At 40.8% G+C, this 14,590-nt stretch overlaps 2 protein-coding genes across 2 annotated transcripts; both read left to right on the forward strand.

Moving 5' to 3' along the window:
* The first annotated feature begins 523 nt into the window (after positions 1–523).
* LOC131248145 (peroxidase 20-like) lies at positions 524–5,468 on the forward strand. Its single transcript, XM_058248227.1, has 4 exons — positions 524–950; positions 3,171–3,362; positions 4,709–4,874; positions 5,011–5,468. The coding sequence occupies exons 1-4, from the start codon at positions 717–719 to the stop codon at positions 5,454–5,456; spliced, it is 1,038 nt and encodes a 345-aa protein (XP_058104210.1). The 5' UTR covers positions 524–716; the 3' UTR covers positions 5,457–5,468.
* A 1,625-nt stretch (positions 5,469–7,093) lies between these two features.
* LOC131248146 (uncharacterized) lies at positions 7,094–12,202 on the forward strand. The gene is made up of 4 exons (XM_058248228.1): positions 7,094–7,466; positions 10,781–10,877; positions 11,635–11,689; positions 11,787–12,202. Exons 1-4 carry the CDS (start codon positions 7,299–7,301, stop codon positions 11,929–11,931), a joined length of 465 nt encoding a protein of 154 aa, XP_058104211.1. The 5' UTR covers positions 7,094–7,298; the 3' UTR covers positions 11,932–12,202.
* The last annotated feature ends 2,388 nt before the right edge of the window (positions 12,203–14,590 follow it).

Here is a 14,590-nt window from a genome sequence, read left to right on the forward strand (position 1 = left end):
AGGAATTTCTTCCATGGATGAGCGGTGAAAGGGATTGACAAAAGAGGTGGTTATACGCAATGTTTGTAGAATAATCTCATTCTACAAGACTACATTTTTTGGTCCACCGTGATGTTAGATCCATTCCGTCCATCATGTGAGACCCAACATTTTCTCCATATGGAAAAAATATTAGGCTAAGCAAATAATCAGGTTGGCCACACCATGTAAGATCATTACTAGAGTCATTATAATAATGTAGCATGGGCCACCTGAGTTTTGGAATTGTGTGATTTTTGACGTGTGATTTTGTATTTGTGGATCTCACCTTATGAATGGATCGGATGGCGTATGTAGAACACGGTAAGCCAAACACAAAATCATGATGGTTTTACTGTGGGCGTCCCTATTGAACAGTTCCCTGTGTTGTGGCCCAAATACGTTTTGGGTCGGTCTGATTTTTTTTATACCATCTGATCAGGAATGGATACACCTTATGAATGGAGTGGATTTGGTCTCTACATCAAAGTAGTGGGCCCCACACACGTAGTCGGAGATTAAGCTTTTTCCTCCTGGGAACCGGTCTCTACTCAAAAGAACATCTATAAATAGAGACATGATGGGTGCTTACATTCCTGCCAAAGAGCAAAAACCATCTTCATGTAATTTCATTTCTACCAGCATTCTCACCACTCCCAATTGAAGCATTTCCAAGGCTTTTTCTTTTTTTTTCACTAATGGGCCTGATTAGGATATTGCTAATGGCGATATTTCCTATAGCAATCTCTTTGTTAGTTTTTCATGGCATCGAAGCTTTTGATGATGGGTTGGTCCTTTTTCCTGACTACTACAAAAATTCATGCCCACAAGCAGAGAGGATTGTGAGACAACAGGTCAGGATCGCCATACGAAAAGACCCTCGAATGGCTGCGTCGCTCCTCCGCCTCCATTTTCATGATTGCTTCGTTTTGGTTAAGCTCTTAAAACACCTCCTTTTTTCATTTATTATAATTAAGATATCGTTTGGATGTGTGGCTAGCTTCTTAGCAGTTATGATCGTAGTGTTAGGGTTGGGGAATTAACAAACATTGATTATATTTTATAGTATTCATATTGTTGGGGTATGGGCGGAAGTAATTTGGAGTTAAGAGTAAAATAATAAAAAATAAAACAAATAAAGCACATCAAGAACACAAAGTTTCACGTGAAAAAATACTCGTGGAAAAAAACCATGATATAAAGCAACGGTGACTTTACTTTGGTAATCAATGTTACAATAGATGTAAGATCTTATTGATCTGAGAATGCTCTCGGAATACCACAAAAATCCTGACTTTAAATTATATTTAATTAGTGAAAGCCTTAAGCACGTTTACAATTACAAGTCATTAAAAAGGATTAAAAATGAATTAAGAAACAAAATCCACAATTCCGCATATCAAGTGCCATCAGCAACTCATCAATGAGATCAAAATTACCTTCGATCAGATCGATGGATTGAATGGCTTTCAATGGGATCAACAGCCCCACTTACAAACAAATTAAAAACATCTAACAACCCATTTCTTTTTAGAGTGCAACTGAAGGAAGTGTTTGGATGCACAATTTTACTGAATGCTAATAAAGTTTCAAATAGTATTTAGCAACTTTGCAATTGAAGGTCAATTGCAGACTGAAAGTAGGCGCAATTGCTAATTGGAGCGGTGCTTGACATCCCCCGCTGTATTGAACTAAAGCCGGGGTGCGATTCAGTAGTGGATGTAAACAGAACCTAACGTATCAAGATGTCATTGTTCCAAACATTCTACGCATGTACTGCTCACCGGCTGGTTGATGTAGATGGAGTTGGTTGCGCCCATCGACACCCCCACATAAAGAAGTGGGCCACACTCATCACTGCTGTCCCATATACTCATTTGTACAAGGTGTGCAACAGATCATTCCACTCCATTCATAATGGATTGAATGCAATGCATTTGAGATTTTCATGTGACCAACATACCCACTGGCATGGTTTGAAAATTTGGAACTTTGGACTCAGCTCAATGTTGAAGTAGAGTAGGTTGCAGACACTTTCATGACAAAGATGGACTAGAGAAGGCCTGATCAGAGGCGGAAACAATCCAGATTGTCAAAACCTTAAATCAGCCATATCTCGCAAATCGGGATGAGTTTTCGATATATTATATATAATTTTGGGGTAGGAAGACCTACTTAAGCCAACCAACCCCGCTATGCCCCGTTCCCCTTGCTAGATTTGCGAGATTCCATCATATCCCATTTAGTTTCGGTTTAGTTTTGTTTTTATTATAAACAACGAGCTTTAGTTTGAGTATAACTTTTGATCGTAGCATGAAAAGTGCTTAGGAGAGTTTTGAGAATAACATGGTTGGGCCAAATTGGACACTAACTATTTTTATCCGAAAACCATGAAGTCTTATAGGAATAGAGGTTGTTTATAAATAGTAAATTTACTATTTATAGTAAGTCACATTTTTAGGGTGTTTGAGTTGGAGTCTTAAGTTCAAAACTCTCTCTTAAGTTTGAGTTTCTTATTTAAAGAGTTGTAATTTCATTTGAGTTGTAATTTCATTTTCTTAATCATTAATTAAATTATTTCAAATTTATTAGGAATTATTCCTACTTTTATCCTCGTGGATTTGAGGGAGTTATATGAGGAGTCCAGAGAGCTCCGTGGATTCAGTAGTTATCCCCGCCATATGTCCAGCTGAGTTGGATTAGCTTGAAGGGTTAATGAGTCTTTGATCCTTCATTTGATATTTTATTAATAATTTAATAATATTTAGATTAGGAACAAATGTTGAACTCGGCCAATCGAACTGAGTCTAGACTAGAGTCTTGTATGTTTCGACCTACATAACTCAGCCCAAAACCTAGATGGGTGTAGTTGGCTCGGTAGAATTCTGAGTTGACTCACTGAGTTTTAGAACTTTATTATTATTATTATTTTTTTTAAACACACGCATACACACCCCCACACACTCACGCCAGGGTGAGATTTCACCACCTATGGATACTGGAACCTTTGACCGGGTGTTGAAACTCCTGAGAGTCTACCACTCACTGAGTTCTAGAACTTTGCCTACTATCATCTTTATTATACCACCTGCAAAAAAAAAAAAAAAAAGGTCATTTTTCTTCGGTTTTGTTGACTCGTTTCTCAATTTCAGGGATGCGACGGATCAATTCTGCTGGACAGCATCGACGGTATCGAAAGCGAAAAGGGAGCAGTCCAGAATATATATTCAATCAGAGGATTTGATGTGGTGGACAAAATAAAGGAATTACTGGAAAAGAAATGCCCTGAAACAGTTTCTTGTGCCGATATTCTTGCAATAGCAGCCAGAGATGCTGTTCAATTGGTAAAGGATCGCCTTTGATTTTGGTTCTTTTGCTCTTTTTCCAATTACTGAGCTTATACATTGTGATCATGGCAGTTCTTATATTCATTGATTATATGTATAATCTTCCCTGTGTTGCTCGATCAGGCCGCGCACGGCTGCATTTACGATGATCCAAGTAAACTCATCAATTTTGTTATTATCGGCTGTTTTTTTTTTGTAAAATCATATCCATTTGAGATTTTCGTTTCCTGTCAAGTCATTCAAAAGTTTCTAATGAAAAAAGTACGGTTTTCCTTGAGTCCCACATCGAAAATGAGAAAACAAGTTTTATATTTTATATATAGAGGTATATGTAGTATTCTTACTTAAAGTTTTGGAGGTTGAGATGCTTGGGTTAATGCACAAACGTGGCTGTAGTGGTGTTAGTTGGCACAATTTGCACTTAGCACGTGTGCATCAACAGTCCAAAAACAGATAGACTTTGATAATCAACAATTGAATCTTTCTTTCCAACAATCTGTAACAGCTCAAGCTCATTATCAATGATCATAAGCATTTTTTAAATGTTCCAAACAATTGATGGCCACTTAGAAACAGTCCACTACCCTTATGCCTATATAAATTAGACCGTTCTGGTCCAAAATTCAATCAACTCCAACAGATCTCTTGCAAACCATCAGACAACGTATTTACACATGATTTAGCTTGGTGCTAAAAAGATATAATTTTCTTTAATTTTTATTTTCAATTTTTTCCAACATATTTTACAACAGGCGGGTTTTGGTATGGAAATTATGCCAACTAATGATCTTGACTATCCACTTCCGTGGCATTCAAATGGACAGTCTACATTCAGTTTAAAGTTACATGATGAAAATTTTAAATCGTTATGTGGTTTGGAATATGGCCCACTTGAATATTGGGATCATCGAAACATGCGTTATTCTGGGTCCGTCCAGCGATTGCATGCTGGATGGGCTGGACTTGGGCCCATACTTTCGGTCTGTGGGCTGCTCGCGTGCCCGAATTTACAATGAACCGTTGATCAAGATGGGCCTTGTTCAGTATCCAGGCCCTTATATATATGACTGATGTGGGCGGGCAAGTTTGCCCTAGAAATAAATGGCCTGGACTCTTTCTTGAATTCCAGCCCAACTGATTACAGGCCTATTGTAGCTCAATCCAACCCGATCCAGCCCATTCCCAATAGTGCTAGCAATGGGCCCACCTGACCAACGGATGGATTTAGAATATTCACCGTAGGAAATAGTCAATTAGTCAATTTTCGAATTGGGCCTGGCCCACCAAATTTTCTGTGATCGAGATTGGACCCTAGTCTTAATGAGTTTCTATCCTTTGAACAGAGAGGTGGGCCACAGTGGAAGGTTGAGTTGGGTAGAAGAGACTCTTTGAAGGCGAGCCTGAATGATGCGAACCTCAACATTCCCAGCCCCAACTCCACTCTAGAGGTCCTCATTTCTAACTTTGAAGCCCAAGGTCTCAGTTTCGTCGACTTGGTCACTCTTTCAGGTAAGGTAGTCTTGATCAACCTCTACCTGATCATGCGATCCCAACCGTCAAATCAATCATCGGCAAAATGGTCTGTCCATATCATTTATTTTAATACAATGAATATACTAAAATTTTCTAGCATTCTTCATTTCAGGCAGTCACACTATTGGAAAATCAAGATGTCTAAGCTTTAAGGACAGGATTTACCACGAAGATGAAACTGATGTTCCCATACATTCTGAAGTGGACCATAATCATAAGAGAAGTTCTATGTTTCGTCGAATCCTACGGTCTATATGCCCGAGATCTGATAAGAGAGATGAGGCCTTGGTCCCTCTCGACTTCATGACTTCGGCCAAGTTCGATAACACATACTACATAAACCTTCTTCAGGACAAAGGGCTGCTAGAGTCTGATAATGTACTTATTTCTCAGGACCCAGGAGGTGAGATTGTGAAGTTGGTGTGGACATACGCATCTGATCAACGTAGATTTTTTAAAGAATATAAGTTGTCGATCGTGAAGATGGGGAGAATCAATCCGCTGGTCGGGGATGAGGGCGAGATCCGACGGAACTGTAGCCTTGTGAATTCATGGTGACCCGAGTTGAAGATTAATGATCCTGAGATTGCTGTAGTGCTAATTGCTAAGGAAGAACCTCATAATGCTTGAATGTACTTATTTTGAAAACTAGATGAGAATAGTCGAGTCTACCAACATGGGCTATTACAAAATGTAAAGTCTCCTTGTGGTGGGCTGGGCCAGCACCAGATGGGCTAACATGGCCCACTGCCACTGAAAATCATAACTGAGATGAGGGTGGAAATGGGCCCATTTTCTGCTGGGATGGGCATGGCCAGTACTGGCCCAAGGTCCAAGGCCAGCATGGCCTAGCACGCGTGGATCTCTCGCACTCTTGCTTGCTTGCATGTGTGAGAAGTTAGAACCCATACGAAAGTACAGACGAATCAATGTAATTAGAGCTGGCCATGAATAGACTCAACTTGCCTAACTTGACTTGTCCAACTCGACGACCCGACCCAAACCGAATGGGTGAGTCGGTCTGAACCGAGTAGGCTTTGCCCAATCCGAAATCAAAACCGAGTCAAGTTCAAGTTATCCAGTAACTCGACCTGAAACTTGATCCAGTCAGACTCGACTCGGTCCAAAACTGACTCGACTCGGAATCGGGTATATATAAAATAAAAAATTCTAATTTTTAAATATCCCTACCCTATACGCCGCACCCAACCCTACCACGACTTGATCCCGAACTCTCTCTTCCTCCCTTATTCTCCTCATCTAGGCTTTGAAGCCCGACAACTACCCGCCACCATCACCTCTCTCTCTCTCTCTCTCTCTCTCTCTCTCTCTCCCACCCTCTTCCAAGCCTGGCAACCACCCACCACCATCACTGAATTCACCACCATCCTCTCTCTCTCTCTCTCTCTCTCTCTCTCTCTCTCTCTCTCTCCCTCATCTCTCAATCTAAATCAGTGCCAACTCGATTAGACTCGGTACTTTTTACCAGGTCGGACTTAGTCCAAATTAGTCCAGGCCAAACTTAGATTCGGATCGGTTCAAGCATGTTAGACTCAGTATCGAGTTGAGTTGAGTTCAGGTCAGGCCTATTTCAAAACTGGATCAGATCATGTCAACCCTAACTCGGTTTGACTGGACTCAATGCCCAACTCTAATTGTAACTGGCACGGATTGGGTACTAACCCCACCTAGCTAGAGACGGATGGTCGTGTTAGGGGATTTGTGTGTCCCACTGTGATGTATATGTTTTATCCATACCGTATATCCATTTTGACATATTATTTTAAGGCATGAGCCCAAAAAAAGAGGCAAATTGAAGGCTTTTGTGACCCACGAGAAGTTTTTAATGGTCAATCACCACCGTTTCTGTGATAGGGTCCATCTGGGATTTGGAACTGCTTCGGTTTTTTAATCTTTATTTTTTTATCATGCCCTAATCACGTACATCACAGTGGGCCCCACAGCTGGGGTCCCACCTTCCTCGGGGGATCCGGGGTCTCACCTAATCCGCTCCCCTAATTCACAGTGAATTGGCTGGACAATCCTAACCTCCAATTCGCGGACGCTTTTTTGTTGAAATAGAGCCATTGGATGATTTTCATTTCCAACCGTCCCTTAAATGTCCACCAACCAGTCAGACAATCAAATGATCTTAATTCTCGTGATATATTTGCCCTGAAAACCATACTGTGGATAGATTAGTTTGAATCATTTGTATGCCACGCCACGCATGGAATTTCTAAGAAATTAGACCTGCGTATCATCTATCACACTGCCAGAGTATCATTATTTTTTAAATTGACGGCTCAAATAAAAGAAACGGTTGAAGCGATAGAACCAACATCCATCCGGCGTATGTTAGCATAGTCTCCTCGCTCTCTCTCCGGCGAAAGACCGAAGATGGCCTATGCCGGTTCGTCGCGATTGATGGCTTCACCAGGAAGAGCACCTTTGCGAACGTCGTGCAGATCCGATTCGGCCGTTTCGTCCGATTCCGCTTACCCCCAAAACCGAAACCCTCTGCCTCGTTTCGCGCTATCAAAACCGTCATGGGTCGTCAGAACTGAGGTACAAAGCTCTCTCTCTCTCTCTCTCTCTCTCTCTCTCTCTCTCTCTCTCTCTCTCGGTTCAGTTTGTGCAAATGGTACCGTTGGTCCTTTCGGTATGACCGTGGATGAACCATGGCTCGACGATCTTCCTTGCGGGAAGATCCTAGCCATCGATCTTGTACTATTTTTCTGTCGAATGTGGACCATTCCTTTTATCTCTCTTCCCAACTGCTTACTTGGAGGCTACAAATTGAAAGGTTGGATGGTCTATTCATGTTAGGGTTGAATATAACGAGACTTTCGACCACTGAATTATGGGGTCCACTTGTACAAACCGAAAACTCGAGTATACTCTCAATAACAGAGCCATGCTCGAAAATTGCCTTGACTGGACAATCCTAACCTTTCAATATGGCCTGCAAGTAGAGAGTTAAGAAGATAAATACGGCAATGGTCCAGGTTCAACTACAAAAGGGTCCCAATATTAGTGGCTAGATCTTCCAACATGCACAGGGTCCCAATATTAGTGTCTGAACACAAGACATGGCGTTGGCTTTGATACCATGTCAAAAACCTAACCAACATTCTAAAAGTCCCACCCATTTTATTGTCTCGAACGACGTGGTGTCGGCTCTGATACCATATGCCAAGAACCTAACTAACATGCTAAAAGTCCCACCCCTTTCATTGTCTCCAACGCAAGACATGGTGTTGGCTTTGATACCATGTGTCAAGAACCTAACCAACATGCTAAAAGTCCCACACCTAGTGTTGGCTGTGATACCATGTGTCAAGAACCGAACCAACATGCTAAAAGTTCCACCCCTTCATTTTTTCGAACACAAGACGTGGTGTTGGCTCTGATACCATGTGTCAAGAACCTAACCAACATGCTAAAAGTTCCACCCCCTTCATTGTCTCGAAGGCAAGACGTGGTGTTGGCTCTGATACCATGTGACAGGAACCTAACCAACATGCTAAAAGTCCCACCCCCTTCATTGTCTCGAATGCAAGACGTGGTGTTGGCTCTGAAGCCATGTTTCAGGAACCTAACCAACATGCTAAAATTCCCACCCTGGTATGAATGGATCATAACAAACTAGGCCTTTAAACCCTTGGGGATTGTAAGACTTCCAAGGGACTGTATTCCTTCTTTCGAGGAATGGAGAGCATAGTAGAGAAGAAGCTTTTTATTTGACCTTCGAATGGTATCCATTTCTCACAAATTTCCAACCCTTCTTAAAGATAATAATCGTAAAAGTGGCAAATTTTGAAGATTGGATTCGTATGGGATTTCATTTCCCACCCTTCCCCACGACCTGAACACAAATTCTGCATTTCAATAGTGCAATCCTATTCCGATGAGGCATACAACGGGCAAGTACTAAATTTTGGGTTGCCAAATGACCCCTAAGCCAAGAAAGAAAGAAAGAGCTAGAAAACACCCTCTTAAAGAAATAAAGAAACAAGGAGCAATGTGACTTTCAAGTGAGCCCGGAGTTGTGATTATGTTAATTTATAATGGACTTGGAAGGAATGGAAATCTAATTTGAGGGCCACTTCGTCATTATGATTATTGTCACACAAAGATTAAACTGAAGCAGCAACAGATTCGGGTTTTCCTGCAGGAAGCGTCTCTTTCAAAATGTTAGCAAGTATAAATAAGAAGGAAGTGGAGCGTGAGTGCAATTCCAGCACTGTTTGAAGTGGGAGTGGTGGCTCAGTAAATTGCTTATGCAACTAATGTTTTGATAAGGAAATCTTGTTACCATTTGGGCATTTCCTTATGAACTGAATGTTTGCATTCTATTTGGCTATACATCCAAATGCAGCTGCAATGTTGAAGCACACTCTCAATAACTGATTACAAGGTTCATCCCATGATATTCGTGTCCCTTAAAAAGCTGGAATTTTGGAGTTCAGTTGTGCCATAACAGACCATTTTGTAACAAAGGTGAAACCTTCCTGGATGTTTTTTGAAGGGCCACGAGCAGCATTGTGTATTTGGGCTTTGGGTTTTAAGGCCTTTCTTTTTTGGTTTTAGCAGTGGGTCTTTTCGACGCATCTCGATTGATGGCTTCATCCTTGTCATAGCTGGATGATCCATCATCATCTTATGCCCTTTTGTATGGTGGTATGAGCTTCTTTGGTTGTCTGCTTTTCTCTTCTAGGGTGTGTTTGGTTGTGCCAAATCTCATTAAATTGCAACCAAATGCCGCCGGAAAATTGTTGTCACCGTCCAAAAGAAAGAGAGGTGATTATACAGATGAGCAGTGGTGAATTCTTGTTGTACCCATATTCTGAAAATTTGGATATTGATGATCTGCAGCACCTGATCCTTGTTGTACTTGAATGTGTGCCTCTAGTTGGGTAATGTAATGTATTATTTGCACGCACTTAGAATACAAAGGAAAACTTAATTTTCAAGTCAAGTCAAACAATGTGGCAAGCTTCTATTCTTCAGTGTCACCAACAATTGAATGAGATGGTGATTATGGAGGAGCAGTTTTTGGAGTTACTGTAAAGATCCATCTGATTCCTATTCATACACTGTCCCCTTTTCAACTTACTCTCAATAAAAAGAAGAAAGGAAAAAGATCTGTAGGTTTGAGCTCACAGATGTCAACTTTACTCTCGAAAAGTAAATTTCGTTAAAGAAAAACAATAAATAAATACAATCCAAAGAACTTAAAAAGAAAATCCTGATGCCTTCTACAAGTCTGTTCGATTGTTCTACTTTGATATAGAGGGACAACTAACACCATATATTCCTTCTTGTCTTCTTTGTCACTAACTTCATGATGAAAATGGGAAATGTTCCTTCAATTCCCAACTTTCTGGCTTCATACACAACTTAAGAGGTAGCAGCTTAATGACCAATGCAACAAACTTGTGCATTTCTAGACCATATCCATGTCAAAAATACAAGATAAGAACTACGATGCTGAGGGTGCATTTGGATGTCCCATTGGATTGAATTGCAACCCTTAGCCCTGTAAAGGTGGGCTTTTGATGATGATTGTAATATGATACCACCCCCAAAAAAAAGGGTAATGTATTGAATGCATTGGATGCATCCTAAGATTCATTAGGGCATGTTTCTCTATCATGTGCATGCATTTCGTGTTTTTCTATTTTGTTGGATTTAGCTGTAATTGGTTACTACAAGACGAGTAGTCAAGCCATCAATCTCCAATTCACTGTCTAGATTTTGAGTGAGAGATCATAATTGAACTTGGTTTTGGAGGAAAATAACTCTTTTGTTTGGTGCAGTCAAATACCATTTAACTGCAGAAGTGTTCCTAGTTATCATAATCCTCTTGATTGGTGCAGGCGAATGTTTGGAAAGAAGAAAGAAAGAAACCCAATCCACCATGTGTAGTTTGCAGTGGAAGTGGGAGAGTGGATTGCCACCACTGTCGTGGAAGAGGTCTCTCTCTCTCTCTCTCTCTCTCTCACACACACACACACACACACACACACACACACACACACACACGTACGTCTACTCAGCTGTAAATGCTGCACTGGCATCGATGACATATTCATCTGCTTGGATTGATGATGCATCCGTGCATGATACTTTTGTGTGTTTTTGTACAATCATATGTAATGCATCCATGCAAGGATTTATACATGCAAGTACATGGATGAACCAAACAAAAACTTGGCCATAATCACACTCAGATGATTCCAATATCTCTCAGACGCATTGGTTTTATCTCTTTATTTGAATGAACTGTGGATATTTGATTTGGTAGGGTAATATGATACTCAGGCAGTATTTGATGGTTGATACATAGGCATTCAGAACTAGTAAAAATGGCATGCATTAACTGAAACGAAACCGACTAAATTGTGAAACTCACTGTCGTGAAGTCTGATCCTGACCTTTGATCCATGAACACATGTTTGATCAAATAGCAACATTGGTTATTTTCATTTTCAACTGCCGAGTAAATGTCCGCCAATCTAATTGTCAGATAATCAAATAACCTTAGGTTCATAATACATCTACACTGGTATTTTTGTATTCTAAGTAATGACTAAGTGCCTGTATATCATCCATCACACTCTGGCAGAGCATCGAAACTTTTCTCTTGTTATTTTTGTTTTGAAGGAAGATGTATAGGAGTTCCACTCCGCTTGCACATCTCATTCTTTCTTGCTGTTGCTGATCTTGGTAGGCAGGACGAATTGCATAAATCTAACAATGCTTCCGAAAGGCGAATGGCCGAAATGGTGAGGTACCCATTACTGATATTGTGTGCCATTTCTGTAGTTGCATGAATATGGTGCCGTATCCTGGCTCTTATGAAAAGCTGTGTGGTTTAAGCAGGTGCAGGACCTGTGGTGGAAGTGGCCTCGGCTATTGTGACCGGTGTCTTGGGACAGGGGAATACAGGGATGTCATGGGCTTCCATTTCATGAAGATAGACCCCAATTCGACTCAGAATCGCCAACAAAACCAATTGCATCAATGACCGAATGATGCCGTCGGGTAACTAACCCTTCTGTTTCGTGGCATCCTGGGGAATTTTAGATTCCATTCAAATGGAGAACCAAAGATCCAAAAAGAAATCGAGTTTTTCCTTCTCTTTTCTTTGTTTAGGGTGCATTTGGTTGCATCAAATATCATATTTTGTGATTAATTAGTCTAATTCAATGCAACCAAACACTCCCTTACTCTCTGAAGATACGTTAAGGATGATGTTATGGTAGAAAATAAGGTCGAATGAAAGGTGTGTTATGACCCATCTGATTATATAGCTTTGAATTTGGCCTATACCTTCAATGGGTATGATCTCCTAGCATCTCTACTTACTGTTTGTCATCGATGGCCTACGAATCATATTTCTAAACTCAGATTTCCAAACATGTTGCTGAAAAATTCAACTTGGAAAGGGACCATAACTCATGACCTTTGCAACTTGGGCTTGGTCAGACCTAATCCAGTTCTATACCATGAGTCACCCCAGACCCAGCTGAATCAGGCCGATTCATTCCCGACTCGGGTGAGTCACAACTTGACTCAAGACTGGACAGCTCTGGCCAGAGTCTTTTAACTATGGTTTGTTTTAGCCATTTTATATATTTTATCTGTATACAGCTATTTTAAGTTTTTGTTACTATAGATATTTTAAATTTAATATAGATTGGGTGTAATCTCCGGTTCGATCGGACGCGGAGTGTGTCCTGACACTGCCAGTAGCAACCTCGCTACTGGACAGTGCTCTGTGGGCTCCACGATGATGTATGTGTTTTACTCACGCCATCCATCCATCCATTTTGCATCATTATTGCAGGGCATGAGCCCAAAAATGAGGCAGATCCAAATCTCAGGTGGACCACATTATAGGAAAACAGTGGTGATTGAATGCTCACCATTAAAAACATACGTCACGGAGATTTTGGGCCCACAGCCCCATCCAGTACCGAGCCAAAACTGGCAGTATCAGTAGGCAATCGACGTGGGGTTGGACCCAACCTGCCTGGATGTCTAGGCTTTCAGGTTTTTGAACTATGCTACAAATAGATGGTTTTCAAAATAAGTTGCATACAGCAATCCTCTATATTCAACTGAAAAAAATAAATAAATAAATAAATAAAATTGCATGTATTGGGGTGGCTTGGATTTTCCAACCGTAGAGATTTCGGGCCATCTTGAGACCCATCTGATGGGCCTCCTTCCATTGTTCAAACTTTTTTTCTACATTGACCATGGACCTTCGGTGCAATCTTATTTTGTATTCATTGTAGACAGAGATTGAAGGACTGGGATTGTCCGACATGAGAGTTTTTTTATACATCAGGGCCCACCATATCAATGGTTCATGGACCCCACTTGTAGGCACTCAAGGCCTGAAGATACTACGCATATAGCCAGGCCTTGGATCATCAGAGACCTCGCAGATACGTTTGGCATGGTATTAATCTCCATGCCTTGAGCACGAAATAAGATCTTAAGATCTTTCATTTTTAACCGTCTGATGAATTTGATGGTTAGACAATCAAATAAGAATGGGTTTTGTTACATGAAACATCTCAGCTGGCACCTATAACTTGATTTGTTTAATCTGCATAATTTTGGGCCACGTATGCATGTTTTAAGCGCCTGCGTATCATCCATCACGCTTCACACCCTGCCAGAGTATTAAACTGTCTTGAAGGAAAAAGGTCTGCCGCTCCAAATGATCTTGATATGCCTTTTGTTGCTCAAGATCCACCGTATGTGGCACCGCACTGGGCCCACCTGCTAAGTGGTTCGATGATCTGAACCATCCATGTATGGTGTGGCCCACCTAATAATTGGATAGGTGTGAATTTTGGGACATCTGATCATCATAGTGGGATGGACTTAATAGACGGATTGGGTGACACGTACATAACATGATCAACCTCATACAGATTAACAGAAAAGAATCATAGGCCATCGAAACTATTCTACGTGGGTCTTCTCTCTTTTATCTCTACGTGTAGCCGCTCCATTTTCATTTGTTTCTCTCCTTCTTCTTCTCTCCACGTGCCATAACTGTAGTGAACTTATGAAGTGATCTTGACCACCCATTTGTGTTCACTGATCATAGAGTGGTGTCCTGCCATCAGATTAACAGAAAAGAAACATGGACAAATCAATAGTCCCAGCAACGGTCCAGATTTAAAACGTAAATAACTGGCAAAACAACAATACAACAGTTAGCTTGGTCTGGGTTTATATGTATCTGCCACAATTTTTATTATACCGATGCAACTAATCCACTCACAGGCAACACACCTCTACATCAACCCAGGCTGTCCAAATTATGGACCCATTTTAGATGGAGTAAAGGCCGATATGGCATGGATATGAATGATCCTAACCATCCAATTCGAGTCCATGAAAGGGACGGTCAGATCACCCAAAGCCCACACATTGTCTTGATTGATGTCCTATGGATATTAAATAAATAAATAAGTGGCCCAAAAACAATAACTTAGAGAAGATTTACAATTCTCAAGAGAAGGTGGAACATTAGATATTTACAAAGTAGACCTTTGTGTGTCTGGACACAACAAAAGTGATGTGTATTGAGATGAATGCATATATAAGATAAAAATGATCAAGATAAGATAGCTGGTCCTTACTCTTGCTCCGGTGCTAGA

This window comes from Magnolia sinica, chromosome 6 (genome assembly GCF_029962835.1).
Source record: "Magnolia sinica isolate HGM2019 chromosome 6, MsV1, whole genome shotgun sequence".
Lineage (NCBI taxonomy): Eukaryota > Viridiplantae > Streptophyta > Magnoliopsida > Magnoliales > Magnoliaceae > Magnolia > Magnolia sinica.

What these genes read in the sequence shown, in the direction of transcription:
- LOC131248145 (XM_058248227.1), top strand. Translation starts at nt 717, where the DNA reads ATGGGCCTGATTAGGATATTGCTAATGGCGATATTTCCTATAGCAATC. An exon ending in TTCATGATTGCTTCGTTTTG is followed by an intron (nt 951 to 3,170) that starts GTTAAGCTCTTA and finishes TCTCAATTTCAG; the next exon opens with GGATGCGACGGATCAATTCT. An exon ending in CGACTTGGTCACTCTTTCAG is followed by an intron (nt 4,875 to 5,010) that starts GTAAGGTAGTCT and finishes TCTTCATTTCAG; the next exon opens with GCAGTCACACTATTGGAAAA.
- LOC131248146 (XM_058248228.1), top strand. Translation starts at nt 7,299, where the DNA reads ATGGCCTATGCCGGTTCGTCGCGATTGATGGCTTCACCAGGAAGAGCA. An exon ending in CATGGGTCGTCAGAACTGAG is followed by an intron (nt 7,467 to 10,780) that starts GTACAAAGCTCT and finishes TGATTGGTGCAG; the next exon opens with GCGAATGTTTGGAAAGAAGA. An exon ending in AAAGGCGAATGGCCGAAATG is followed by an intron (nt 11,690 to 11,786) that starts GTGAGGTACCCA and finishes TGGTTTAAGCAG; the next exon opens with GTGCAGGACCTGTGGTGGAA.